This window comes from Alternaria rosae (assembly GCF_020736505.1).
Source record: "Alternaria rosae strain MPI-PUGE-AT-0040 chromosome Unknown BKA58scaffold_4, whole genome shotgun sequence".
In the NCBI taxonomy this organism is placed as follows: domain Eukaryota; kingdom Fungi; phylum Ascomycota; class Dothideomycetes; order Pleosporales; family Pleosporaceae; genus Alternaria; species Alternaria rosae.
In genome coordinates, this window is record NW_025763573.1 from 895,233 (window position 1) to 920,968 (window position 25,736).

At 52.6% G+C, this 25,736-nt stretch overlaps 10 protein-coding genes across 10 annotated transcripts; 6 read left to right on the top strand and 4 right to left on the bottom strand.

Annotated features, from left to right (window-relative positions):
* The first annotated feature begins 526 nt into the window (after positions 1 to 526).
* Positions 527 to 3,924, top strand: BKA58DRAFT_382044 (coatomer WD associated region-domain-containing protein). The gene is made up of 9 exons (XM_046170063.1): positions 527 to 779; positions 847 to 880; positions 933 to 938; positions 989 to 1,033; positions 1,084 to 1,197; positions 1,252 to 1,382; positions 1,432 to 1,477; positions 1,529 to 2,696; positions 2,745 to 3,924. Exons 1-9 carry the CDS (start codon positions 762 to 764, stop codon positions 3,766 to 3,768), a joined length of 2,586 nt encoding a protein of 861 aa, XP_046026026.1. The 5' UTR covers positions 527 to 761; the 3' UTR covers positions 3,769 to 3,924.
* BKA58DRAFT_468231 (P-loop containing nucleoside triphosphate hydrolase protein) lies at positions 3,902 to 5,876 on the bottom strand. Its single transcript, XM_046175098.1, has 4 exons — positions 5,612 to 5,876; positions 5,237 to 5,522; positions 4,750 to 5,122; positions 3,902 to 4,691 (listed from the first exon to the last, which is right to left on the bottom strand). The coding sequence occupies exons 1-4, from the start codon at positions 5,675 to 5,677 to the stop codon at positions 4,085 to 4,087; spliced, it is 1,332 nt and encodes a 443-aa protein (XP_046026027.1). The 5' UTR covers positions 5,678 to 5,876; the 3' UTR covers positions 3,902 to 4,084.
* Positions 5,877 to 5,930: 54 nt separating this feature from the next.
* BKA58DRAFT_410541 (TIM21-domain-containing protein) lies at positions 5,931 to 6,713 on the top strand (the record flags this gene model as incomplete). The annotated part of the gene is made up of 2 exons (XM_046172229.1): positions 5,931 to 6,236; positions 6,294 to 6,713. 2 exons carry the CDS (start codon positions 5,931 to 5,933, stop codon positions 6,711 to 6,713), a joined length of 726 nt encoding a protein of 241 aa, XP_046026028.1.
* A 471-nt stretch (positions 6,714 to 7,184) lies between these two features.
* BKA58DRAFT_438558 (acyl-CoA N-acyltransferase) lies at positions 7,185 to 7,883 on the top strand (the record flags this gene model as incomplete). The annotated part of the gene is made up of 2 exons (XM_046173596.1): positions 7,185 to 7,587; positions 7,645 to 7,883. 2 exons carry the CDS (start codon positions 7,185 to 7,187, stop codon positions 7,881 to 7,883), a joined length of 642 nt encoding a protein of 213 aa, XP_046026029.1.
* Positions 7,884 to 7,938: 55 nt separating this feature from the next.
* BKA58DRAFT_146188 (uncharacterized protein) lies at positions 7,939 to 9,204 on the bottom strand. The gene is made up of 2 exons (XM_046164688.1): positions 8,580 to 9,204; positions 7,939 to 8,515 (listed from the first exon to the last, which is right to left on the bottom strand). Exons 1-2 carry the CDS (start codon positions 9,069 to 9,071, stop codon positions 7,994 to 7,996), a joined length of 1,014 nt encoding a protein of 337 aa, XP_046026030.1. The 5' UTR covers positions 9,072 to 9,204; the 3' UTR covers positions 7,939 to 7,993.
* A 1,053-nt stretch (positions 9,205 to 10,257) lies between these two features.
* BKA58DRAFT_438560 (uncharacterized protein) lies at positions 10,258 to 12,315 on the top strand (the record flags this gene model as incomplete). Its single annotated transcript, XM_046173597.1, has 2 exons — positions 10,258 to 12,120; positions 12,169 to 12,315. 2 exons carry the CDS (start codon positions 10,258 to 10,260, stop codon positions 12,313 to 12,315), a joined length of 2,010 nt encoding a protein of 669 aa, XP_046026031.1.
* Positions 12,316 to 16,561: 4,246 nt separating this feature from the next.
* BKA58DRAFT_146306 (uncharacterized protein) lies at positions 16,562 to 17,604 on the top strand. Its single transcript, XM_046164689.1, has 3 exons — positions 16,562 to 16,809; positions 16,859 to 17,089; positions 17,140 to 17,604. The coding sequence occupies exons 1-3, from the start codon at positions 16,687 to 16,689 to the stop codon at positions 17,461 to 17,463; spliced, it is 678 nt and encodes a 225-aa protein (XP_046026032.1). The 5' UTR covers positions 16,562 to 16,686; the 3' UTR covers positions 17,464 to 17,604.
* Positions 17,605 to 19,397: 1,793 nt separating this feature from the next.
* Positions 19,398 to 20,388, bottom strand: BKA58DRAFT_382058 (uncharacterized protein). Its single transcript, XM_046170064.1, has 3 exons — positions 20,366 to 20,388; positions 20,277 to 20,298; positions 19,398 to 20,220 (listed from the first exon to the last, which is right to left on the bottom strand). Exon 3 carries the CDS (start codon positions 20,072 to 20,074, stop codon positions 19,607 to 19,609), a length of 468 nt encoding a protein of 155 aa, XP_046026033.1. The 5' UTR covers positions 20,075 to 20,220; positions 20,277 to 20,298; positions 20,366 to 20,388; the 3' UTR covers positions 19,398 to 19,606.
* Positions 20,389 to 20,722: 334 nt separating this feature from the next.
* Positions 20,723 to 21,620, top strand: BKA58DRAFT_382063 (uncharacterized protein). The gene has a single exon (XM_046170065.1). The coding sequence runs from the start codon at positions 21,007 to 21,009 to the stop codon at positions 21,553 to 21,555; it is 549 nt and encodes a 182-aa protein (XP_046026034.1). The 5' UTR covers positions 20,723 to 21,006; the 3' UTR covers positions 21,556 to 21,620.
* BKA58DRAFT_358615 (vacuolar protein-sorting protein bro1) lies at positions 21,619 to 25,529 on the bottom strand. Its single transcript, XM_046168715.1, has 4 exons — positions 24,781 to 25,529; positions 24,273 to 24,702; positions 23,082 to 24,224; positions 21,619 to 23,015 (listed from the first exon to the last, which is right to left on the bottom strand). Exons 1-4 carry the CDS (start codon positions 25,059 to 25,061, stop codon positions 21,873 to 21,875), a joined length of 2,997 nt encoding a protein of 998 aa, XP_046026035.1. The 5' UTR covers positions 25,062 to 25,529; the 3' UTR covers positions 21,619 to 21,872.
* Positions 25,530 to 25,736: the final 207 nt, after the last annotated feature.

Below are 25,736 nucleotides of genomic sequence, written 5' to 3' on the forward strand. Positions count from 1 at the left end.
CATAAACTTACACACTATACTTTAACATATATTCTCCTTTCACTGTATTTCACTTCTAAGATACCAGTCTACGCTTAGTCAAGCTAGACCGTTTTTTCCTCTCGTCATCTTATTGATATATGAAATGGCCATTTCATGCCATGGGTGGAGGGTTTGGGGTTGCTGTCGATATATTCGTTATGCGTTGTACATGCATGAGCGGCAGCGCGCAGGGGCTACTTGTGGGGAGGCTGTCGTTCCGAGTACATAGTTGTAGGGTCGGAATTGAAAAAGAATTCACTTACTTGTTGAGCATAACGAGCCCACTTACGTGACTTGAGGCACGCAGGCGCAAAGCCGCAGGGTCCCACATGAGCAGCCGCAATGTCCCAAGGGCTGCTCGCATCGTGCACAGATGAGATGATGTATTGAACGCACGGCGTAGGATCTACAGCCCCGTGCAGCTAGCGGAGGCGGTAATGTTGCGCATTTCGTCTGCTATCGACGGTTTTTCGAACCTGCCGCAGTGGGAAATAGCTGCCTGAACCCTGTCGCTGTCTTGGCGCAGCTCCGCCGAACATCGAACACATTGCGGAGGACACCAAGCAGTAACACCCCAGCGAATCCCGTGACTGGCTTTCTCCCTCTCTGGACCTCTATACCATCGATACCCGTTCACGTTTTCTTGTCTCTTTCCGCGACTGCCTGCGCATCTGTGGACTGGCTAGTAAAGCCACGTTCCCATAATCCACCCCTCCGCGATACACAATTGAGCTACAACAATGCGTCTGGACGTCAAGGTACGCAACAATGCGCCGTTGCATTCGTTAGCAGCAAAGAGCAATTCTAACTCGGCTTTGAATATAGAGGCAGCTTTTCGCGCGGTCGGAGCGTGTCAAAGGTGAGTAGCCTCGATGGACAGACTTACCAAGACGTACACTAACATGTTACAGGCATTGGTAAGAACAGCAGCTCTGCTAGACATTTTCACCGCTAAATATCCCCAAAGACTTTCACCCGACCGAGCCATGGATCCTTACGACTTTATACAGCGGTATGCACAGCTGGTCCTCCACGCTGCAGGCGAGGTGCTGACAGAGGCAGGACACGTCCACATCTGGTCGTATATATCACAATCGATTGTCAAAACCTTCGAGCTTACCGACGTACCCGTGCGCGCTGGTCGCTTCATTGCGAGGAAGAACTGGATAGTCGCTGGTAAAGCCTGAAGGACCCGAAACTATTGGAAGAGAAGTTGACATGTACACTTAGGTTCCGATGACTTCCAGTTGCGCGTCTACAACTACAACACCTCCGAGAAGGTCACATCTTTCGAGGCACACCCCGATTACATCCGCGCAATCGCTGTCCACCCAACACAACCTTTCGTCCTTACCGCCAGTGTGGGTAACAAATCTGAACAACGCAGAAGCGAAGCTGATGTGGCTTTAGGATGACATGACTATAAAGCTCTGGGACTGGGACAAGTCGTGGAAGTGTATGTGGAGTGGTCATACCAAAAGACATGGCATATGCTGACAGAGAGCAGGCGTACAAGAATTCGCTGGCCACCAACACTACGTTATGGGTATCGCGATAAATCCCAAAGACCCCAACACATTCGCCTCCGCGTGTCTCGACCGAACCGTCAAGATATGGTCCCTCGGCAGCTCTACTCCCAACTTTACGCTCGAGGCGCACGAGACCAAGGGTGTCAACTTCATCGATTACTACCCCCAGTCGGACAAGCCATATCTCCTTACAACCTCCGATGATCGGACAGTCAAGGTTTGGGACTACACAACAAAAGCGCTGATTGCGACACTCGAAGGCCATACTTCTAATGTCAGTTTCGCCGTATACCACCCTGAGCTCCCCGTCATCATCTCTGGATCGGAAGACGGCACAATCAAAATCTGGCACTCGTCGACCTACCGGTTGGAACAGTCCCTGAACTATGGGTTGGAGCGCGCATGGTGTGTATCGTACCAGAAAGGAAGAAACGGCGTGGCACTGGGATTCGATGACGGAGCTGTCGTCATCACCATGGGTCGTGAAGAGCCAGCTGTCAGCATGGACGGTAGCGGAAAGTTACTCTGGGCCAAGAACAACGACATTCTCACCTCGGTGATCAAAGGCAGCGACCAGCTCAAGGATGGAGAGAGGCTCTCCCTCCCCAGTAAGGATCTTGGTTCAACAGAGCTGTACCCGCAGTCATTGCTGCACTCGCCCAACGGACGTTTCGTAGCAGTTTGCGGTGATGGCGAATACATCATCTACACTGCGCTTGTTCTCCGTAACCAAGCTTTCGGTAGTGCTCTCGACTTTTGCTGGGCTTCGAAAGAACACGACAAGGACTACGCCATTCGGGAATCCTCTACTAGTGTCAAGATTTTCCGCAACTTCAAGGAGCGGAGTGTACTGAATGTTGGTTTCTCAGCTGACGGCTTGAGTGGCGGTGTGCTTCTGGGTGTGAAGGGTCAAGGCGGCATTGGCCTATTCGACTGGGACTCTGGCGCCTTGGTTCGACGGATAGAGGTCGAGCCCAAGAGCGTCTACTGGTCTGAGAGCGGGGAACTCGTGACGCTTGCCACGGAAGACACATTTTATGTCCTCCGCTACTCTAGGGAGAACTACCTAGAAGCCATGCAAAACGGCGAAGTGGACGAGGATGGCGCCGAGTCTGCATTCGAAGTTGTGTGCGACATCAACGAGAGGTACGTTCTAGGAAACCATTACTGAAACCTCAAGCTAATGACGAACAGCGTTCGCACTGGCACCTGGGTTGGAGACTGCTTCATCTACACAAACAGCACAAATCGCCTGAACTACCTTGTCGGCGACCAAACGTACACTATTTCTCACTTCGACTCGCCTCACTACGTCCTTGGATATCTACCTCGTGATTCCAGAATCTATGTCGCCGACAAGGATGTGAATGTGGTCTCCTTCGTTCTGTCTCTGGCCGTCGTTGAGTACCAGACACTTATCCTCCGAGGTGATCTTGAAGCCGCCGAGGAGACGCTTCCCTCTGTGCCCAAGGATCAAAACAACAAGATTGCTCGATTCTTGGAAGGTCAAGGCTACAAGGAAATGGCGCTCAAGGTTGCCACCGACCCTGAACACCGATTCGATCTCGCTTTGTCCCTTGGAGATCTGCAACAGGCTGTTACAATCGCTCGCGAGCAGGACACAGAACATAAGTGGAAGACTGTCGGTGATGCTGCTCTCACAAACTGGGATGTCAAGCTCGCGCAGGAATGCTTTGTCAAGGCCAAGGACCTCGGCTCCCTTCTCCTCCTCTATAGCGCAACTTCGGATACTGCTGGTCTCCATGAACTCGCTTCCCTGGCCGAGAACGCCACCGCGAACAACGTAGCCTTCTCTGCGCTCTGGCAAATCGGCGATGTCCAGGCGTGCATCGACCTGCTCGTCAAGACCAACCGCCTCGCCGAGGCTGTTCTCTTCTCACAAACGTACAAACCGAGCGCTACCGCTGGCCTTGTCAAGCAATGGAAGGAGTCCCTGGAGAAGGAGAACAAGACCAAGGTTGCTAGACTCCTTGGCGCGCCACCTCAGGACGGTGAGGGCGATGCAGAGATGTTCCCAGAATGGGATGAGTACTTGCGGTTGGAGAAGGAAGGCGGAACCGTGGAGGACCTTTTGATCCAAGAAGACGAAGTAGAGGCGGATGATGCCGATGAAGAGATTGCAGCCGATGCTGGAGACGATGACGAGGAAGAAGACGAAGACGAAGAAGAGAGTGAGGAAAGTGAGGAGGAGAAGTAGGTGTCTGCATCAAGCGTTGTTTTGCTTGGCGGATCCGTTGTAGTTGCAGTTTGACTTTGATTGTGTGGCTGCTCCACGTAGCTTAGGTACGGTAACGGAAAACGATACAATGATATAGATGTTTCAAAGATATGGTGTTCACAGTTGTGATTCGATATATTGTAGCATGATGTGACGTTGTATCACGTCCCTTCCTTAAATCTATGCCTAGCCCACAGAAACGCCACCCATATGTACGTTTGTCTCGTCTTCGTGATATTCCAACATATACAGACATTTTACAAGGCGATACTGATAGTTTATGGCAGCGCTGTCATTACTGTACCACGGCCTCGTTGGTCGCGCCCTGGTATGCCGAGTCGCGGAATCTGTCTTCGCCACTGGCTGTGCTGTCGCTGCTGCTCGCTTCCTCCGACTCTTCGGAAGTAGTGTGAACTCGACTTCGTACGCGCGCATTCATTTCCTCGCGTGTATCGTCCACCTTCTCCATCTCGCGCAGCCCCTTTCCCCGACCGAAGAAGTCTTCTGTCCTCAGTCCGCGGACATCGCCCTGTGCCATCCCTTTGCTGCTCCTCAGCGTGCCGTCTGCCTTCTTTCTCCTGATGTACTCTCGCACTGGCCCCATGGCCGCATCTCTACACGCCTCCTTGATATCCGAACCGCTCATACCAGCCGAGACGCGGACTAGGTAGTTTAGATCAAAGTTCTGGTGGTCGATTTTGGTGCCGCGTAGGATCAGAGAGAAGATGTTGTGACGCTGTGTGGCCGAAGGGAGTGCGACGGGGAACTTCTTGGGCATGCGGCGGAGAATGGCTTCGTCAATATCTTGGATGCGGTTTGTGGCGCCGAGGATGCATATTCGCTGGGGGGTCGATGTGCCAGAGGAGGTGCTGGATGCGAGGCCGTCCCAGTGGGTCATAAATCTATGGATTGTCAGTCCTTCTTTCGTCGCAAGTGAGATTGGATGGTGTCTAAACGTACTCGGCTTTCACCATTCCGCTGGCCTCGTGTTCTCCGCTTCTTCTCTGTCCCAAGACTGCGTCAATTTCGTCGATGAATACGATACTTGGTTGTAGCTTCCTCGCCAGACTGAAGACCGCGTTGACGAGCTTGTTGCTGTCGCCGTACCATTTCTCCGTTAACGTCGAGATGTGTAGGTTGATGAAGCAGGCACCGGATTCGTGCGCGAGGGCTTTTGCGAGCATAGTCTTTCCGCAGCCGGGAGGGCCGTAGAGGAGCACACCGCTGGGTGCGCTGAGGAGCGAGGAAGAGTGCGAATAGAGGTGGGGCATAGTCAGAGGGTAGATGACGGACTCCTTGAGCTCCTCAATAATAGAGTCGAGGCCGCCAATGTCTGGAATGTGTCAGCGTTGCATTGCGACTCAGGCTTCCAGTAGGCCAATTTGCGCGCACTCATGCGCATAACTCCGCAGCCCACGGCTCAAGCCCGAACAAGTTTGTGACGTACCCTCGAAGCTCACGGGAATCTCCTCGGGCGCAACCACCTCCATGGCAATCGTCTGCTCATAGGTATTCAAATTGAGATCCTGTATCCTGGGCCGTCTGTGCCTGGATTCTGTGTCTTCCTCATCTTCACTGTCGTATTCGCCATAGCTTTTCCGCCGTTTACTTGTGAGGATGGCGTCGAGTTTACGTGTGGCGGCTGAGGCTTTGGCGCGGGCTTCTTCTTTTTGTTGAGCTTCCGGATCGAGGCGTGTGAGGAGGTTGCGAATTACGAAGTAGGCTATTAGCGGCTACGGGAATATGAGCACGTACTCGGCAAGGCAGTGAGGGGCACAGCAGGTGTGGGGAGACTGTGGCGCGCTTGTGGGAATGGACGTACTGCTGCAGCTGCCATGAGGATATCTGGGAGATAGCCAGTAAGGCTGCTCTTCTTATTTGCGCTCATGCTCGCTTGGCTGCACTTTCACCAGTGCGCTTGTCTCTGGAAATAGCGTGGGTTTGTGCTCAAAGAGCGAATGTTGGGTCGGGAGGTTGATAGAGCGTGCGGTGTCGATGCCAAAAGTAAGGTTCCGGTCCAGGAACCGGGCCGCGGCTGCGTTGACCTCAAGCCCGGCGTCACACGAGCTCCGCTCCGCATCCATGCATCGCATCACATCGCATGCCTTCCACTTCACCTTTCACTCGCACGCATAGTCACAATGGCCGCCGTATACAAGCCTACGGAAGCCATCGCGCTGCTTCGACCAACATTCGTCCTACCGCGCATCCGTGCCTCAAATCGCAGAGCGCACATCGGGCGCATCGCCTTCTCCACTACCCACCATGCACAAGCCACACACACGTCGACGAGCAGCCCGCCGCCAAAACCGCAGAGGAAGTCAATATCCCTGACCGGCGACACAGGCCAAGTGCGATGGTCTGATCTGTCACCAGGCGAAAAGGCAGTACGGACCACTCAGCAGAGCTTCAACTTTGTAGTGGTCCTGGTGGGCATCGTAGCAACTGTACAGCTTCCCCTCGCCAATCTATCCTTGGAGGCGCAAGACTAACATCTGTACCAGGGCGGCGTCGGCTATTTTCTCTTCTCCGATGTCTTCAGCCCCTCCTCCAAGACCGCCTACTTCAACCGCGCAACGACACTGATACGCCAGGACCCCCGATGTCAAAAGCTGCTGGGTCCTGGCGCCGAAATTGCTGCTTTTGGTGAAGGCTCTTGGTCGCGATGGGCGCGCAATCGCTACCTCAGCAGTACCGAAGAGACTGACAAGTGGGGCACCGAGCATCTGCGCTTTAGGTTCTACGTTGAGGGGCCGCTGGGGCAGGGCGTGGTACATGTACATTTGACCAAGAGACCAAGTCAGAATGACTACGACTACGAGACGCTTGCCGTGGATGTAAAAGGCCATCAGAGGATTGATCTGGTGTCCGAGAACAAGAAAGACAAGGTTGCGCCAAAGATTTTTGGGGCGCGGTGGTGGTAAATATAATTCTTGCGGCACGTCGTAACGGCTTTGGCGGTCGAATTGCCAGCAACTATCCAATTCAAATCTTTCACCTTTCGCTGCTGAACAGGCAGCTCGTGTCAGCCAACATGCACATTATTTTCCATCCTCAAACGGGCCTTCCCTATGCGCACAGGTCTCACAAGAACAGAGCAAGGGCAAGGTAGAAACCGCTAGCGCATCACGGACTACACACGACTCTCGTGCTCTGCCTGGGCAAACTTGGTCAGCGCACTACATGCTCTTTATCCGTGCTCTGGTTGTGTTGCTCCTAGATCCATCCAAACACGTCGCACGAGGCCGACAGAAACCATGTGACCCCTCAAGCCTCAGCCATCAAATCCAACCTGACCATGTTCACATATGCACGCCACGGCCTTGTGCACCAAGTACCTAGGTCCTGACCCAGAAACATCATCCACCAACTCTAGAGCCCAAACATCAAGCACGATGCCCGTGTCCATTTCCCCAGCACAGCCCAAGGATGCAGTCGACATCGCCGCCCTACATGTCCAAGCGTTCAGCTCCAACGTCCTCATGCGAGCCATCTACCCCACCCCTGCTATATGGGCAGCACTCCAGGGCTGCGTCGAAGAAAAATTCTCAGCTGACATGCAAGAGCCCCAAATTACAATTCTAGTCGCCAAACACACGGACGAGGCTGAAGTAAGGGAAGGGCAAGGTAAGACTGTAGGCTACGCAGTGTGGTACCATCCGGTCAAGGCCGAAGAGCAGGGCTGGAAACCACCAGCTTGGAAGTTGCCGGAGGGCACGGATTGGAACGTGTTGAGGCCTTGGTTAGCGGCTGCTGGAAAGACTGCGGAGGAAGTTATTGGGCATACGCCGCACTATGGTAGGTGGTGTTACGTGCTTCTGCATGACCTGAGATGCGGACTAATTGGAGGTCTAGATCTTATGTGGCTCGCCGTATCACCTGATTATTCTCGACTTGGTATTGGTACTCTATTGCTGCATTGGGGCATGAACTTGTGCGAGAAAGAAGGTGTGCCTGCGTGTTTGGACAGCACTGTTGAAGCTGCACAGACGTTCTATCAGAAAGCGGGTTTTATAGAGAGAGGTAGAATCAGGTTGGTAGTTAATGGGGAGATGTACGAGGAGGTCACTTGTGTGTACGAGCCCAAACGATAGACGATGCAAGGGAGAATAATCGCTGAATGGCTAGGAAGATGAATAGTTCTATTCGCTTGTTTCCAGTCTGCGTCCACTTCTCGTGTGCTGAGGCCACATTTCCAGACCGTTCAGAACGAGTCAACCAGTTCCCTTCTCGCAAGCATACTCACGATCTCTTTGGTTAGCATCGTCGTCATGGCCAGGTCAGGATCATGATCTGGATTGACCTCTGCGATGGACAGTCCAACGACCTTGGTGCTAGCCACGAACACTGACAAAGCCTGCATCATTGTCTGAAATGTCACGCCCGTAAAGTTTGGAACATTTGCCAGCGGAAACTCGCCTGGATCAATGGAGTCAATATCAAGGTGCACCCAGATAGCCTCAACCTTGTTCTGCTCAAGGTGCTCCAATGCTTCGTTTGCACGTCCTTCTGGATGGTTTGCCAGCGCTTCTGACGAGATAACTTTGAAGTGCTCGTCGTTCAGATATGCTAGGTGCTTCGGCTTGTTCCCCGGGTGGGGAAGGTTTGTGCCGAAGAAAACTGTATTGGTACCATCGCAGAGCTTCTCACGAGCGAGTACAGGGTCTAGTGTGCCTTCCGACCCGTCACTAATTGCCCCGGGCCGCGCCATGAGCTGCGTCATCGTCTGCAGATGAGTGTACGAAGTCAGTGTTTGTCTTACGTTCATCTTGCGTATGAAGTTTGCTCACCATGCTTGCAAAATAGCCCATCCAATCGTCGTCTAAGGGTGAGTGCAGATCGGTGTCCGCGTCAATATAGACGAGACCCGTAGTAGACTCGTGGTATTCTTTCTTGACAGAAGAAAGGATGGCTGGCAGCATGCAGCACTCGCCCCCAAGAACTAGCTGGAATGCTCTGGGCTCCGCTTGAAAGTTTACGGACATCTTCCTTCGCACTCTGCGAAGGAGTTCCAGATTGCCCGCCCTATTGCGAATATCGCCTGGTACGAAGGAGCTAGGCTTGTAGGTCACCTTTCCATCGAGCACGTCCGGTCCTGGGGCCAGGTCATCGCAGTCGGGGAGTTTACTCATGTCGATGTCAATAACATTTACGCCCGCTTCGACCAGTCTGCGGTAGATGTCGACCGTTTTGAAAGCCGCAGCCGCCCTGGACTTCCCTGGTATAATGGAGCCGCAGTCGGCAGCCACGTACGTTACGCACGTTTTTCGCGACAGGTCCATTATCGTGGTTTAATGATGCAACGGGATTCAAAAAAGTATAATTGGAGTGTTCAGATTAATGTAAAGACTGGTCTTGAATGTAGACTGGGACGGATGGCTCCAGACTGACATGCTGCTCATAGGGCGTGCATGCTAAAGTCTGATGGCTGTGGCAGCGGCATGGCCGCAACCAGCTCAGCTCTTCTCACATTTCAAAGTGAGTTGATTCGTTCCTTCAGTCAATATGTCACCTAGGCCTTGGCGTAAGCTGGCGTGAGTCTGCTTCCAATGATGACATGTGACGCCGGTGCTATCTTGCAAAGGCGCGATAACTGTAGGCTGCAAGCAAGCTTCTTACGCCCGTTCAGCGGGAGAGCGAGTGACGATGTTAATGCATCTCTGGAAGGTGCAAAGGAAGTGTCATGGATGGTCGCGGCTGATGAACCTGACACGCGTCATGGGTGGGAACTTGATCAGAGACAGCGGGGACTTGTGAAAGTTGCAAACGAGGAGTATGCCAGCACATGAACGTATATACCGTACGGTGCTGCTAGCTCAGACATGGGCTGAAGCCAATGTCGCATTCGCACAACCTCGCATTCATCAAACGACGATAAATTTTCAGCCACCATGACTCGACAGCCATGGCGCTTGCTGTACATACCCGACGGACGCACCACCAAAGACGAGAGGAAGTGAGTGCACGCTTATGCGCACGCCCCATGGGGATTGACATGTTGAGTCGGGGATGCGCGCCATGCTTTAGCACCTGATGCAAAGGTCCATATTTCAAAAATGGCACGGATAGAGCGGGCGTGATCTAGTCAGACAACGGACCAATGGCAGCGATTCCTTGACACATTCGAAGCTCTCGAACGTTGGCGTTGCATCATGGCTCACACAATCACGACGCGTTTGGGCTCCAGTTTGCAAGTTTGCTTCCCATTTCGGCGACCCCTTTGATCGCTTCTACCCGGCGGCCCTGTGTTTCGGATCCACAGCCAGGTCGCGACCGAACGCAAATGTATTTTGGGTTCCGGTCCGAGGACCATTACGCACAACAAAGTGCCGGACCTTCGTAGCCGTAGTACTCAAAGTCTCATGGCGCCTCCAACGTGGCAGTCGCCGTCATCTCTTCTTCTTCCTCTTCTTCAATAAGCACAGCAACCGCACAGCGCTCCCCCTCTCCTACGCAGCAACGGCCGCAATGGAGCCCTCGACCACCAACTCGTCGGAGCACACCCACGTCGACTCCCACGAGATGCAGCAGATGCCGCCCACGTACCCCTCGCCCTCGATACAGCCCGAGCAAGCAACCGGCAAGACGAGGGTCAGGTTCAACAGCTCTGCCAACGTCGAAGTCCCTGCGCCTCTGGAACACGTCCAGAGCTACAGCCGCATCAGCGAATCCGGGTCGAATGAAATCACCACCAACGAGCATACCACCGACGCTGAAGAGCTCTTTAATGCATACCACACCGGCCAGCAAAACTACAATGCGCCGCCGGTGAGCGAAGTGGATCCCGACGGGGCCTACACTGTCACCGGCAACACCAACGGGGGCATCTTCTACCAACTCCTGCAAGCCTACAAGCAACCAGTGCGCGGTTATACCGATACATCCTCCGAGGTCAGCGAGACGTCACCAACACAGAGGTCGCGACATGGGTCTTCGTCAGGACCCAGCACCCCATCGAAGCGGAAATGGTACAACGCAAACAAGCCAATGCAGTCGACAGAGACACTGGCTACTCTCGTTGGCGCTTCGGCCAAGCTGGCAAACCCAAAGGACGACAAGAAAGACGCCGCTATACGCCCGCGCCATCACAAGCGGAGTAGCAGTGGAGGAATCATTGCCAAGGTGTTGAAGCCAAAGGAAGACCAGGATGCCAGAATCAAGATACACGTTGCAAACATCCTCAAGCGACAACAGTACATCATACGCATGTGTCGCGCTCTCATGCTCTTTGGCGCACCTACACACCGTCTCGAAGAGTACCTCGCGACCACAGCCAAGGTCCTTGAGATCAACTCCCAATTCCTCTACATCCCCGGGTGTATGATCATCTCCTTCGATGACAGCATGACCCATACCGCTGAAGTCAAGATCGTTCGCACCGTGCAAGGCGTCAACCTTGGCAAGCTGAAGGACACTCACGACATCTACAAGGAGGTTTTGCACGACGTCATCAGCTTGGACGAGGCTCTTGCCCGCTTGGACGAGGTCATCAACGCAAAGGATCGCCATCCACGTTGGCTGACTGTTCTCATGTACGGTCTTGCCAGTGCGGCAGTCTCTTGCTTCTTCAAGGCCCGCCCCATCGACATGCCCATCATCTTCGTACTCGGCATTGTCCTTGGTCTGCTCCAGCTTGTCATCGCTCCGCTGTCCAAGACATACAGCACTGTCTTCGAAATTACTGCGACTATCCTCATGAGCTTTCTCGCGCGCGCATTTGGTAGCATCAACAACGGGAACCTCTTCTGCTTCTCGGCCATTGCACAGAGCGCCATCGCCCTAATTCTTCCTGGATGGTTGGTGCTTAGCTCGGCCCTGGAGCTCCAGTCTCGTGCTATCGTACCGGGATCTATCCGCCTTGTCTTCGCCATCATCTACTCGCTCTTCCTCGGATACGGCATCACTGTCGGCACAGCTATATATGGTGCGATAGACTCCAACGCCACGAACTCGACCCAGTGCCAGGACCCGATGAACCCATACTGGAATTTCCTTATGGTCCCACTCTATGTTTTCTTCACGACCTTCACGGTGCAAGCCAAGTACAAGCAGATGCCGGCTATGATAACCATCGCATTTGCTGGCTACATTGTTAACTTCTACGCTGGCCTGAAGTTCTCGTCGTCTGCACCCATCGCCTACACATTTGGCGCCTTTACTATCGGCGTATTGGCGAACTTGTACAGCCGGTTACGTCACGGAGTTGCAGCTGCCGTCCTCCTACCTGCAGTATACGTCCAAGTTCCGGGCTCTCTTGCATCGAGTGGCAGTATCAACTCTGCTCTACGAACAGCATCAGCCCTAATCAAGGGCGCAGAGACATCCGCCGACGTCAGCAATCCTTCCTCTCGCTACGAAAACATCACTAACGTAGCGCAGACCACGACTGACAGTCTCAACGCCATCGTCTTCAATGTCGCTGCGTCCATGATCCAGATTGCTATCGGCATCACTGTCGGGTTGTTTATGGCTGCCCTTCTGGTCTACCCCATGGGCAAACGACGCAGCGGTCTATGGACACTTTAAAGTATACCTTCTAATATTTTCGTCATGCATAGCGATATGGCGTTATAGGAACCCAAAATGGGAGGAGTTTGGGACATCTACCTGCTAATGATTTATAGTACTCGAACACCAAGATGTTCAACTTCAATGACCCACATGGAGATGAGTGGTGTCGAGGTGAAATGTGAAGGTAAGCCCCATTGCAACACGAGCGACTCTATCCGAAGCAGTTGTCGACTCGCCTTGCGACAACCAGTTCCAAGCAGCAAGCCGTTGCGCCCACCCCCACATTGGTTTCCGTGCGACATATGGACCACGCAGCCCTCGCCGGATTTTGGACTTCCACAGCGACCAACCTACGCAGCATTGGCCCTAGCAAACATCCCAAAGAACGCCGTCATCCGCCTGGATCCACTGCAACCCATCGCCGGATTTAGACCTTGCGCCCAAGCCTTCCATCGATCAACTTCTGCTCCATGCACCTACTCCCTTCTACGGCACCCAATTTCTCACCTATACATTCGCGCCCACTCGCCCTGTTTGTGATGCTTCGTTTATGATTGCGAAGCTTGCACAGGTTGATGGCATCATGCACTGCGTAAACGCCCTGATATTGATACCTCATGCATAGCCCTTTTTTGCTAACCGAAGCTATATCGTGCAACATGTAGTGATATGTTCTATCCTTTCTTATGCGTAATAAGAGGAATAGTATATACAACGGAGAAGCTGTTCCAATAACAAAGCGTATTTTAGATATAGCATAACGATGTGAAAAAATACACTTGTTTTCCAAGAACTTGCTTTCTACACATATGCTAGTCTTGAATCTTCTGAAAGAGCAACGTGCTCGTCGTTGCATGCTAAGATGAATGTCAAGCGTGGGCACGAAGTCATAAACTGTTTAGTCCGACTTTTGGTGGTTATTGAGGAGCACAATGATGAATGAAGAGAGATGATGTGTGTATCACATAAGCCAGTGTATCTAGTGACGCCTCATAGCAGTGACGTAGCGTGAAGGTCTGCGCTTGGTGACATCACCTCCGATTCAGGAACAGAGGAGGTCTTAGGTAGGTGTACAAGCTTTGTAGTCATCTAGCAATCACGGTGACTACTACATCAAGCCGGAGCAGCGCCGACGAAGCATCACCAAGCTTCTCGCACCGGGACTTCGTGTCTGCAGCCGTATGTCAAATCGCAATGTGGCACCGGTGCACAGACTCCCCGAGCCTGAGGTACAGTCACCTTCTAGAAGACCCGTAGAAGACGCACTGACACATGTGAGACTTTGTCTGTTGAGCTCTGGAAAAGGAACGGTCTTGGATCGGGTCCGAAGCGTGCAGGCCATGATATGATTGGCGCTGAGCGGCTTACGCGATACGGGTATGCAGTCAGCACTGTGGCAGTGGTGTCATCGGTGGTAGTTCGGACCCGCTTTGACTCAAGGCTCTAGGTATCAAGATGGATAGTAAGAGGGGTCGTTGGCATGCGTAATGTCACATTAAGCTGAGCATTTGCTTCTTGCTTGTGTGGAGTAAAAGAGAACCTCTGACAGCCGGTCCTTATCGAACGATGAGACGGGGCGTATGCATATATCCAGACTGTTGCAGGTATTAACGTACATGATGCTATCGGTACATTATCAAAAGCTCTTTCTAGATAATAGATGGGCAGATGTGCTGCAGGCGGCCATCATCTGTCTTCCCCGTCACTTGTTGAGCACTGCATTATAGTGGCCATAAATCGTACGATATATCTGAACGGTGGGCTCTGGTAAGGCAGTAGACCTAAAAGCAGCGATAACTGTCGTAGGGCTGTTAGTGTCCGCCAGGATCTACAAGCGCTGGACCCTGACGTGCGTTCTGCGCTACTACGCTTTGGGACCGTGATAAGATGACCCGAGAGGGAGAACACGAATTGGATTGGGGGTAGTCGATCCAAGACCATAGGATGGGGACGGGGATGTGGTACAGAGGCCGTCTAACTGTATGTCACACGTCCTATGGTATTTGGAACAAGCGAGACATGGCAACCACCATTGCTACTGGATAGCCTCGTCTATCCTGTGTAGATAATGCAGAGTATTTGCATTAACATTCGACACTTCGGTCTAGCGTTGTATATGTTTCTTGGTGCGCTGTGTCCCGATGCGGATGCAGTGAAGCGGCCTGTAACTCGCCTATGTCCGCCAACTCACAGGTTCAAGTCCTCTCCCGCTACTGACCGTTTAGCCGGTGGAATAGCCTCGAAGCTTCATGGGTCTAAGGTGTAAGCTGGGGATTCATGTTGCGGAGAACGAGATGTGTCAGCAGCGGGGCAGAGAGGTTGTGTTGCCGGTTAGGGATGGCACACTAATGACTTGCAGCGCCGAGACCAAATCGGCGCAGGCTCTAACAAGTATGCTTGACGGCAGCGAATGTGGCGGGAGAAGGACCATCAGATAAGATACACGACTCGCTTGTGGATGTATCGGCTGGCAATTCTACTACGAGATTAGACCAAACAGCCCCATGCGGACTCGGTGGATGCGTAAGACGGCGGGCGGTGGTTTTTCAGCCTACAGGCTCGTTTCGCGAAAGCAGCTCCAGATCGGCCGCCTGAGCCGGTGCGTCCCTCTTGCGAACGTCACTAGTGCGCCGCCACGCTGGAAGTGCAGAATTACTGGTTTCGGTAAGTAGTCCAGCGTAGTCACAGCAGAACGCCGTAGGGCTGTCTCTTTCCACGTGGGTCGTGCAATGTAGGAATCACACCATACCGGCCAGGTGAGACTCTCTGTTCACAGCCTGGCGCAAGGCATCGACAACGTTTCCAGCACCACGATACAGGCAGGCTGCATCCTGTAGCCTGCTTGGATGCATACGGTGAGTATATATCACCTTACGTCGCCGAGCATTCCCTGATGTAAGATGGTGATCGCTTGAGAATGTTACATGGACAAGGCTACTGATAAGTCATGGCAAGCGCGCTTACGTAGGTAGACTTTCAGCTCAGTTAGCGTTCCACGTGCTGCCACCATAGGGTTCTTTTTCGGCCACCCCCAGGCAGCTGTACCCGACGCTCACCGATCGCCTCCCGACCTCGCGAATTCCTGCTTTCCTTCGAACGCACGACAAGATGTGTGAAGGACTCCATTCCACGCTCTGCTCTTTTGTGTTAAGTCAGCGAAGCACACGGTAGCCAACTTCTTTCCATAGTCGCACCTGAATGTCGTAACGCATCCGAATGCGCTAAGGCCTGGGATGATTGTTCTCGCCAGAAGGGCGCAATACACATGGTAGCGGGTTATAGCAGTGGTAGCCAACATAGCCACTGTGTCGGTATTCTCGCAGCGAGCGAGGAAGAGCGGTGACAGAATTGCATGCACTTTACATCGTTCCCAGTTAGCGCGAACGACACTTCACTACGACCGAACTTCGGCCCAAGGCTCGCAGTGGAAGCGAAGGCTCAACAGCCCAGCTGAACGTAGTTTTGAGTCAGTGCATGGCTCTGACGTCGTCATGTAGACAAGCTCCTTAGACTCAGCGCAATACAGAGCGTCTATGTTGAGGTATGTGAGCCCCTCATTACGGATGTTGTTTGATTGATTATTCAAGATACCCCATCACAGCCAAGGACCGCCGAGCTTTTGGAGATCCAGCCCTACCATGCATCTTGTGCGGGACGAAAATCCTCAAGTGGGGTGTGTTTTCTTGAAGACAAGACCAGGCACCTCTCTGACTCTCACCAAATGCGACAGCGAACTACTTTGATACCGTGTCTTTGGTTGGCTGGACGTCGGTGCAGCTAGTTCAGCATGCGTACTAATCTTTTTATCAAAGACTTGAAGGAGTATAGCGGACGCCTCCATGCAGACCCCTGTCTTGTGGCCATGGCTCGTGTAACTCTGGGAACCACTGGAAGACGAGAATAACAACAACTGGTGTGCTTGCTGCACTGGTGGACCGTGCTTCGGACGCGTGTGCCGGTAGCAGCTGTATGAGCATGCAATTCAAGCTATCTTCTGCACGTATTCCGCTGAAAGCCACATCTTCAGGGTCCACCATGGCCGTTGGGGTTGTTCGCGGGCATAATTGCATGGTTGGATACCCCTGCTCAAGCCACTGGCCGCCATCTCATGTGACTTGACGCGGTTCCGAAGGAGACATGCGCGACGTCCGCACAGTGTATAAGATCTCAGCTTGCCCACCGTTGTGTAAGCCATCTCCACCACATACGTATCTCAACTTGAACTGACACGACACTTGCACATTATCTCAGCAGCGGCCTCCAACACAAGTGTTAGTCATAAGAAGGACAATCGCTCATTCCTATACACCTGGGCACCATTCTGCCTTGCGCAAAGACTTACCAGCTTTCTCGTCATCACTTATTTACAACCACAAATCACACACAATGGATTCTCAATCATTCGATTACTGGATGGCACAGGGCAACTACATTGCTCCAACACACCAGCCAGCAGTATTTGAAATGCCTCCAGATCTTTCCAAAGTTCCGAGTCTAAGCGGATCGCCTGTGAGTCTTATGTTGAAATCCACCAGTCTACAAAACTGACTTGCTCAAGGTCTCGTCTACATACGACCAATTTCCGGCACCTATTCATCAAGCTTACTACCCTCACATCGTCGACGAGCCTATGCAATTTGGATCATATCCCATGCCAATGACACCCTCCGATTTCGGGTCCGATCACGACAGTCCATACTGCAGTCCTCGACCACTTCAGCACGCTGAATCTACTTTCGGGACTATGCCTACGCCCGCGCCAGCCGAACGAACACACACTACCTCAGGGGTATGTATCCTGTATCTCACAAACAAAACCTAAGGCTAACACCTGCGCAGCGCCGAAGGGCTCAAAATCGTGCCGCTCAACGTGCGTTCCGAGAGCGGAAAGAGAAGCACGCCCGAGATCTTGAAGCGCAACTCGCGGTCTTGAACGACAAATACACTAAGCTCGAAGTATCGCATACGGAGCTTAATGCGGCCTACGAGAAGCTTCGAAAGACCATCGAGCTTCTTACACAGGACGACGATGCAGAGGGCGAGGATGAGGAGGGTACTGTTACCCGCAGGCGAGGCAGCAATTCGGATACCCTCCGTAAGCTTCTCGATATACTACATGGGGAATTCAAGGGTACGGTACCCGTGAAGACAGAGACGTCTTAGCATTCCATTGGCTGAAGATGCTCGGGTAACGGATTTCCTTCTTTTCAACTTCGCTTCTTGTCTATACCCATATTGCTTTTGCGTTCAAGCCAGCGTTCACTGGGCATTAGCCTACAGGTGTCTTTCAGCTACATTTACTTTTTCGTCTGCAAAACCCTGTCCACCAATAATTTCTGAACTACTTTCCAACGCGGGGTGTGACGACCACCACTGGTCGATGCCAGCTTTTCACGACACTTCCACGAATCATGAAGCTACGGCCAGCCTATCGTAGATAGTAACTAATACGGAATTGTACCCGCTATACTGTAAGATGAACATCGCTTACGCGATTTTAGCCCCTCGAGGTCTGCGTGACTCACATTCCTGGCCATAGGTGAGCGTCTATGAATACGATCATCCGGATACTTGCTTCCTGTGATTGACAACAGCCCCAAATCGCTCACCATATTTCCGAGTTGAAGAATTGAAGTACCGATATAGGAAGCCGGCCCGTCAGCATCAGCCAAATTACCTATGCATCTCCGCAATGCTACCAATGAACGTCCCAGAAACTCCGATCGGAGTATGCTCATCTCTCACCAGCCCCAAAATCTCACTGTGGCACTCGGGTGTTGGTCGCAGAGAAGTCAGCCGTGGCAGATACCCCGAGGGCTAAAGAGCCAGGGCCGGTGGTATCTAATGGTCTCGGCTCATGGCCGCAGCTCATGGCCGCCTGCTAGATATGGGCATGCTACACGTTCAACGGCATTTGGAGTTCCGTCCTATTTGCGTGTTAACAACTTCCTGATATGACCACCAGCTGTGCATCGTAAGATATGAGGCTGAAGAAGAGGTATCTCGTAAATATGGTGTTTCGGGGGCAGACCACGCGTTGCGGGAAATGTACCCGGGTGTTGGACCTTGGTGAATGGCTACGCACGTGTGTCCCATTTCCCCACTGGACCACCATTTTCCTAGAGTTTGTTTTCCAATGCGACAAGATTTTGCAACGAGTCTTGGTACCACCAGACTTTCCTGATGTAGAAACCGGGTGCGTTTCTTGACTGCTACTCCCCAAGCAGTTGTTACCAGCAAGGATATCGCCCTGTAAACCTTGACCACCCACTACCATACATACTCTCGGGTCGTAGCTCCGCTTCGTCTTGCCAAGTTCAATTCGCGACTTCAACGGTATGTGCTTCCAGCGTATCACACAAAGCGAATGTCAAAAGATGCATACAAAGCGCGACGCGAGCGTGACCTCGTAAATGCAAGCCATCACACGCGATAGATGGAGGCGCACTACCCTAACCACCACCACGCCAATCCGCCGCCGCTCGCACTCCCGCATCGCTCTTTCCCCACTCATAATTGCGCCTTGCATGTCCAGGCAGCACGGTAATAGCGAAAAGGTAGGAATAGACGAGACAACCGTGGACTAGCAGCTCGTATCCATCGATTCCTTACTTTGTACTGAATCATCCCGCAGCCTTACGACCTGGCAAAGCTTGATTGTTGCCGCATTCAATTTCCTGCACGACGGGAAATCGCGCTGCACCCGTGTCGCCCAAAAATAGCTGTTCTGCCGCACGATGCCACCTCGCTAATTTGGTGGTGGGAATGACGACATCGGCGAACATGATGTCTAGAACAGCTTCCGGAGTTGAGGGTATGCTAGCATTGGTGTACCAGCTTTGGCCCATACACGGGTGCTGTCAACAAATGTTAGTTCTTGAGCGTTCTTTCCCAAAGCGATCATATCGATGAGCTACTTCATGGAATGGCCAAAAGAAGAAGCGGCCAGTGGGTAAGTGTATCCAGAGACTAGCCACAAATGCCGAGTTGTCCACGAACCATACTGCAACTCTTTTCATTGCTGTACTCAGTCTCCAGCGTTATTGGTGAACGTTCTGAATCACGGGGTGACATCACAGCCTTGGAGGATATCTTGATGTAAATGGAAGAGTATCAGGATTATTACGTAGTGTTGTCTAACATCATTAATTAGTTGCCCTAGTAGAAATGTGAAACCGTCTCCGCATGGATGCCTTCATGTTTATCCCATGACGTAACACCAGACCCCAAACTCCAAGTTTCAGATCGTTTCTCATTTATCGACCGCCTTGCTGGAAACAAAGTTTCATTGCCGTAGTCGATGCTTTCAGCATGCAATGTTGCTGGCCGTCGCATCGGTGCCTTGACCCTCTGGCGCAGCGACGAAGTCGTCGCTGGTCAAGGCTCTGCTGAACATCAGACAGGCCGTCTCTAGTTGGCCGCCAGCTGTGCCATAGTATCCTGCCGGTACTACCACGTTCTCTGCCCAGTATGATGTCTTGCACTCAACATGGTATCCGTAGCCGTAACATTGTTGAAGACACTGCTGTGCCATGGCAGTTGTGTTCGACGAGTAGGAAGGGTAGTAGGAGCTGTAGAGGATGTCGTCGTGGGCAGCCGGTGACGGTATGTAAGACGCGTTTGACCCAGTCGGTAGAGGGTCGGTGACGGTGCAGGTCGAGGGAATAGGTACAATCGCAGGGCCGCCCGCTCGAGGAACTGTATTCGACGTGGGTAGCGCAGACGCCAGCGAGCAGAAGGCCGTAGCGAGGATTGTAGTTGAAGTGAACAACATGTTTACTGAATAAGTCGATAACTAGACAACGACTGTTGGAAGGATATATATGTAGATTTGACTATGCGGGACTAAGATGCTGTTGCCGGTGGATGGCTCCACGATAATTGACGCGTTGGAAGCTGTATAAGTATTCCTGCACCTCGCTGCATGATGCCTGTTGGTGTGATGTCAATGTGGGTAGGTGGTAGGGCCAACTCGCTCGTCAATGTTCAGCCGCAGCGCTGTGCGTCCAACAGCATTTAGCCTGGTAACGATCGCCGCTCAAAGCCACTCTTAGTGCAACTATACCTCGCAACCTTTATCCCTCCCTCGTACGTATGCCCTCTAACAAGGGGCGATGTAACGGGCATGACCATTTACGAAGAGTTTGCTGATGCCGCATTGTCCGAGATGATGTCAAGGGCACTTTTGCTGTGACACCAGCCCATCAAGGTTGGGAGCAACGCAGGGTAATCCCGGAATAGGCCGGCTTCGTCATATTTGTTCGCAGGTAAAATGTCTCAGACCCGATGGCGCCGCGCTTTATTGTGTTGGTGGTGATAAGGTCGTGCGAGAGGGATGACCAGAGCCGCGGAAAGAAGCTTTACTAGAAGCGGAGGCGGTTATCTCCGCATGGTGGAAGGAAGTGCAAATCGACACGCCACCAATATATCAAACGTACTGGGATCCACACCTCTCACTTGCAACCGTTTTTCGTAGAATCGAATCTGCAAGGCAAACATGTCGACGCGCAACAAACAAGGTGAATAGTTTTGGAAGAGGTTGAACCTAGACAATGCAGGTGGTGACGACACCATCCCACACCATAATGGCGCGTCGCATCATCTTAGACCTGCCCGAGTTGACGAAGACATTCCTCTGCATCAAGCATCTCACTGCAATAACAGGAACATCTTAAAAACCATCACCTATCGCGAGCATCACACACCATGGCTGCGCCCCCGAACAAATCCCTACAGTCCCTTTCCGGCAAATGGCAACTAAACAAAGCCTGCTCCGATGACTTTGCCTCAGTCCTCGCACTGCAGGGCGTCAACGTCCTAGTCCGCAAGACAGCCACTGCAGCATCCATCCATCTGAACATCAGCCAGCCAGACAACCAACACATCAAGATGGCCCAGTCAATCACGAGCGGCAAAATCCCCGGTACAACCGAAGAGTACACGTTGGACTACGAGTGGCGTACCAATAAGGACGGTTTCTTTGGTGAGGTAGCCGGAAGAAGTCAATGGGTCAGCGTTGAAGAGGCGAGGCAGACGGGCGTAGTTGGTGAGGGCGAGGGTGACTGGATTGAAGGAGATAGCGAAGGGAAATTGATCCACGCAGAAGGGAAGAAGGAGGGCGAGTGGGAGGCTAGTCATCTTTGGGGCTTCGAGGTTGTTGATGGAGAGAGGAGACACACGAGACGTGTGATGATTAGCAATAACAAAGGCGAGGAGCTGAGGGTAAGAATGGTGTATGACTTTGTAGGTGAATAGCTTGTTATGCCGCAACAATCGGTGGAGCCAAAATAGCATGCGCGCAAGATATATATATATATATATACTCTAAGCATTGATTTCGAGACTTCGTCTCAGTGTGGAGAGTAAACCAAAAGTCGATCGTGCATGTCTGATGTTTCTAACTATCTACACCTGCCTTGGTAATACACAAATGTTATCCACTTTCCGCTCTTCAGAAGACCTCACCGAATGAATTGAACCTGTAAACTAACCCCAACTGTGCGCAGTGAGACTGTCAAACAATCGAGTACAACCTGCGCCAAGACAGCGTTCTCTCTCACTTTTCGTGTTGCTTATTTCCAGCCACTTAACCCTGCCCACGGGTCATTGCCATTCTGTCCTTGCGCTGGCCTCTGCTGGTTCGCATATCCGCCAGGTCCATTCGGATACCCTCCTTGGCTAAAGTGACTATAATCTTGCTGATGGTGACTCGGTGGCGGTCCCGGGGGAGGTGGCGGTGGAACATAACCCTGTGGCAGATTGCTCTGAGGCGTACCACCCCATTGTTGTTGCTGGTTTGGAGGGGGTTGACCCCATGGCTGATGCTGCTGATGCTGTGCAGGTGGCGGAGAGAAGAATTGCTGATGCGCCGGTGGGGAGACCGGGTTGTATTGATTGTGAACCGCGGGATTGTAAGCCGATGAGCCCTGTGAGTTCTGGGATTGATGTGTTGGGTATTGTTGTTGATAGCTTTCTCGACGTGGAGGTGGCTGCTGGTTGTAGCCATTTGAGGGTTGACCGTACGACTGCTGTGGCGACATGTACTGTTGCCCGGGGCCTGTGGTCATCGGATAGCGCGGTGTGACTGGCGGTGAAGCCGCGGGGTTATACGCAGGGTGGCTAGCTCCCGAGGTTGACGGATAGCCTGGCGTAGAAGACAGTGGTGGTGGTATGCTCTTCTTACGACCTCCACCTTGTGATACCGGCGATCCCGAAGGCTCCAACGACATTCTCTCCATAAGGTCTTTCATCCGCTGCTGTTCCTGGTCTGCACCCTGTGCCTTGTTTCGCTCCTCGATCTTCGACAATAGCTGTCCGCCTTCGCTCCGCCTGTTGTTGACGAACGTCTCAACATTCTTCTGCAGACTTAACACGGTGTCTTTCATCTCCGTATAGAAGCTTTGGGCGCGCATCAAGCCAGCCACGAGGTCATTGAAGCTTTGATACACTCTGCGATACTTCGTCATGACTGTGTTTCGCTGTCGCGAGAAGGCTTCGTATTTGCTCTGCTCAGATCGCACACGCTTGTCTTTCAGCAGATCGGAGTAAGTCCGGGTCAGCTCTTTCAGAAACGAAGCTTGTTTGTGATTGGCTTGCAGTATACGATTTTGATGTGGTCTGAACTTCTCCAGCTCAGCTTTGAACAATTGCGACTCCTGGTTCGCGATGGCTTTTTTGTTAAGGATGAGTACATTAGAGATGTCGTCAGAGTGAACCTGTTCCGGTCAGTACATATCATGAGGGGGGGGGGGGGGGGGGGGGGGGGGTCGACGGGTATGTACCTTGTCCTTGAGATCCTTCAGTATCTGCGTCCTCTCTTTCTTTACAAGATTCAGCTTCCGCAGAATATCCTCGACGGCTGCTATTTGATCGGTGACTGACGGGCCCTCGTCAATGTCATCATCGATAAGGTTGCCTTCCATTGGCCTAGGACTTTTGCCCTTGCTTGCGCCTGCCTTGACCATAGCGCGGGAGTATAACACATCGGCTTCATCCGTCTCGCCAGCTGAGCGCATCTCGTCAAAGTCGGCCTCACATTGCCTAAACGTGTTGTATAGCTGTGCATCGCTGGTGCTAGCCTCTTGAACAGCTCCACGATAGTTTCTGATATCATTTCGCAGTGTCGAGGTTAAGCGCGAGCTAGGTTGCTGTGTCCATTCGGATCCGTACTTGGACCTCATCTTCTCGCAAACACTCTCTTCCATGTCTAATTGCTTCATACTCGCATCGAGAGAGTTCATTATCTCGGTCTTGTCCCTTTCCAGTTGTTCGAACGCAGGGCCAAATGATTGATGCCCAGCGAGCTCTTCGCACCACTTTCGAAAGTCATTATCCACCATCATATCTTGGTCCATGCCTCCTCGCAGCACATTGAGACTGTCGGGTAGCTTAAGATAGTCGAGACTAGCGGCCATCTCGTCGTTAGCGACCTCGACACGCTCGCTTTCAGCCCGTATAAGCTTGGCTTTCTCTTCATCGTATAGACTAGCTGATTCAGTGACAGCTAGAGGCACAATCTTTTGGAAGATATCTGGCCCGATAATTCTCTGAATGTCCTGACCTTGGTATAGCTCGCTGACGGGTATCGCCTTCGCCGCAGGCATCTTGGGCACTGGTGTCAAGGCCGCTTCGTTCGGAATGCCTTGGTGGTAGATGAAGTCGTTGTCTTTGGAAAACTCTACCAGCTTTTCCTGAACGTTGGTTAGGTGTTTCTTCGTCATCTCTGCTAGTATGCCTCCAGTCTCTGAGGTTAGGTTCGAGTTGGCTGGCGCGTTGTTGGGGAAGCTGTGGGCTGCTCGATTGGCGTCTTTGGCATGCGCTTCGGCGACTTGTAGCCTGCAGATGGCTGCGCCGTGGATGTTAGCATCGTCGTCAGCCAAAGCTTGATAGTACTGGGCTAGCGAAGCCATATGGTGCGATTTGATCTGTGCGACCGTTAGTTTTGATAGCAAGTAGTACTGCAATGTTCTCACCTGACAAACCAGTAGCCAGACCTTCTCGAACACAGCATTTGTGACGTTTTCCTGCGCCCCTTCCGTCGCCTGTGTGTACAGAAAAGCGGCCTGACTGGCAAGTTTTGCCAGTAAGCCGACCTTCTTGCCGTCCGCAATCTGCTTCTCCAGAAAAACTTCTTGCGCCTGTGCCAGCATGATGGCGATCAAAGTCTTGACAGTCTCGCGACTAAGGTCGGTCGAGGGTGCGTGCAGGAAGTTCTCGTTGATGTATGTGAACATGCCAGCGGAGGCCTGGAATGAATGGTACGACGTCTTGAGCCCAACATCTTCGTGGCGGTTCTGGTGGGCGGCGTGGCAAGATAGGACGGCTGAGATGTTGAAGATGATGCTGGCTTTTTCGTATGCGAGGGAGTACTGAGAGGTAGGTTTGTGTGTAAAGGCATCGAACCTGACGCGGGTTAGTCTTGGGCGTGCTCTTGCCTAATCCCTCTGTTTCTCCGATGCTCCTTCCGGTTTACCAACGTACCATGTGAAACTTATTTTGATGTGGTTCTCATCCACCGGAAACCTCAGGTCAAGCAGTTCCAGCTGCCCATAGTATCTGTAGAGCAGATCCCTGCCTGCCGCACTGTCTTTGCCAGCGCCCCTCATATCCTGACGCAGGCGATTCAGCGTGCCACATTCCTCCGAGTAGCGCTCTGGGTCGTCGCCATACGTGGCGCGTATGTACTGCTTCAGCGGGGCTATCCAGTCGATCTCGCTGGTCTGCTTCATGGGCACCGAGATCATGGGTATTTGCGTCGTCATGGTGGGCGAAGGGTGCGCTGGGCAGGCCGCCGCTGGGCGCGCTTTCTGGAGAGGTATCGCCGCGAGGGGAGGCTCTTGGGCTCGCGGGTGTGGTGATCGGCGACAATGGCGTAGGCGACAACGTGGGAAGTGGGCTGTCGTGGGCCTCGGATGGCGCGCTAGAACAGTAGTTGCAAATGCGCGTGCCTAGTACTCTGGGATAGATATGTCGATGCTTTGCTTGCCGAGTAGCAGAGCATTCACGCAGCAGATGACGTCGAGAGAGTGTACATGCACAGCGGGACGATGCGTTGGTCGGGTAGCTCGTTCACGTAGTCAGTCGTTTGCGGGTAAGAAGCCGCATGGGGCACGATCTAGTCAATCCGAGTCCTGGGAACGATTGTGATGCGGCACAGCGAAAGCTTAAATGCCCAGGTGGTAACAATGCAGACGATGTTTGGTGTCGTCGGTGAGCTCGGAGGGTGCGAGTGATGTTGGTGGGGAAGACGCAGGCACATGCATAAGCAACACCAGAGCCGCGACTTCCTCATCCACCCTCGCCTATCACACCTCCAGTACGCCACGCGAACCAGACCGCTATCGATATGTGACTCTCCAAGCTCGTCACACCGTCGCGGAAATTCAGCGAGACGTTCAAGCCGACCCCAGCTGTGCGGCTCGCGCCGGCCAATGACC

Excerpts from the sequence above, each read along its gene's own strand:
- BKA58DRAFT_468231 (XM_046175098.1), bottom strand. The coding sequence starts at position 5,677 with ATGAGCGCAAATAAGAAGAGCAGCCTTACTGGCTATCTCCCAGATATC. Across the intron at positions 5,523-5,611 it reads TCCTCATGGCAGCTGCAGCA|CCGCTAATAGCCTACTTCGT; the intron begins GTACGTCCATTC and ends ATATTCCCGTAG. Across the intron at positions 5,123-5,236 it reads GATTCCCGTGAGCTTCGAGG|ACATTGGCGGCCTCGACTCT; the intron begins GTACGTCACAAA and ends GACACATTCCAG.
- BKA58DRAFT_382058 (XM_046170064.1), bottom strand. The coding sequence starts at position 20,074 with ATGTTGTTCACTTCAACTACAATCCTCGCTACGGCCTTCTGCTCGCTG.
- BKA58DRAFT_358615 (XM_046168715.1), bottom strand. The coding sequence starts at position 25,061 with ATGACGACGCAAATACCCATGATCTCGGTGCCCATGAAGCAGACCAGC. Across the intron at positions 24,703-24,780 it reads ATCAAAATAAGTTTCACATG|GTTCGATGCCTTTACACACA; the intron begins GTACGTTGGTAA and ends AACCCGCGTCAG. Across the intron at positions 23,016-23,081 it reads TGAAGGATCTCAAGGACAAG|GTTCACTCTGACGACATCTC; the intron begins GTACATACCCGT and ends TGACCGGAACAG.
- BKA58DRAFT_382044 (XM_046170063.1), top strand. Across the intron at positions 1,198-1,251 it reads GAAGAACTGGATAGTCGCTG|GTTCCGATGACTTCCAGTTG; the intron begins GTAAAGCCTGAA and ends ATGTACACTTAG. Across the intron at positions 1,478-1,528 it reads CTGGGACAAGTCGTGGAAGT|GCGTACAAGAATTCGCTGGC; the intron begins GTATGTGGAGTG and ends GACAGAGAGCAG.
- BKA58DRAFT_382063 (XM_046170065.1), top strand. The coding sequence starts at position 21,007 with ATGGCTGCGCCCCCGAACAAATCCCTACAGTCCCTTTCCGGCAAATGG.
- BKA58DRAFT_146188 (XM_046164688.1), bottom strand. The coding sequence starts at position 9,071 with ATGGACCTGTCGCGAAAAACGTGCGTAACGTACGTGGCTGCCGACTGC. Across the intron at positions 8,516-8,579 it reads TGGGCTATTTTGCAAGCATG|ACGATGACGCAGCTCATGGC; the intron begins GTGAGCAAACTT and ends ACTCATCTGCAG.
- BKA58DRAFT_146306 (XM_046164689.1), top strand. The coding sequence starts at position 16,687 with ATGGATTCTCAATCATTCGATTACTGGATGGCACAGGGCAACTACATT. Across the intron at positions 16,810-16,858 it reads CGAGTCTAAGCGGATCGCCT|GTCTCGTCTACATACGACCA; the intron begins GTGAGTCTTATG and ends GACTTGCTCAAG. Across the intron at positions 17,090-17,139 it reads GAACACACACTACCTCAGGG|CGCCGAAGGGCTCAAAATCG; the intron begins GTATGTATCCTG and ends ACACCTGCGCAG.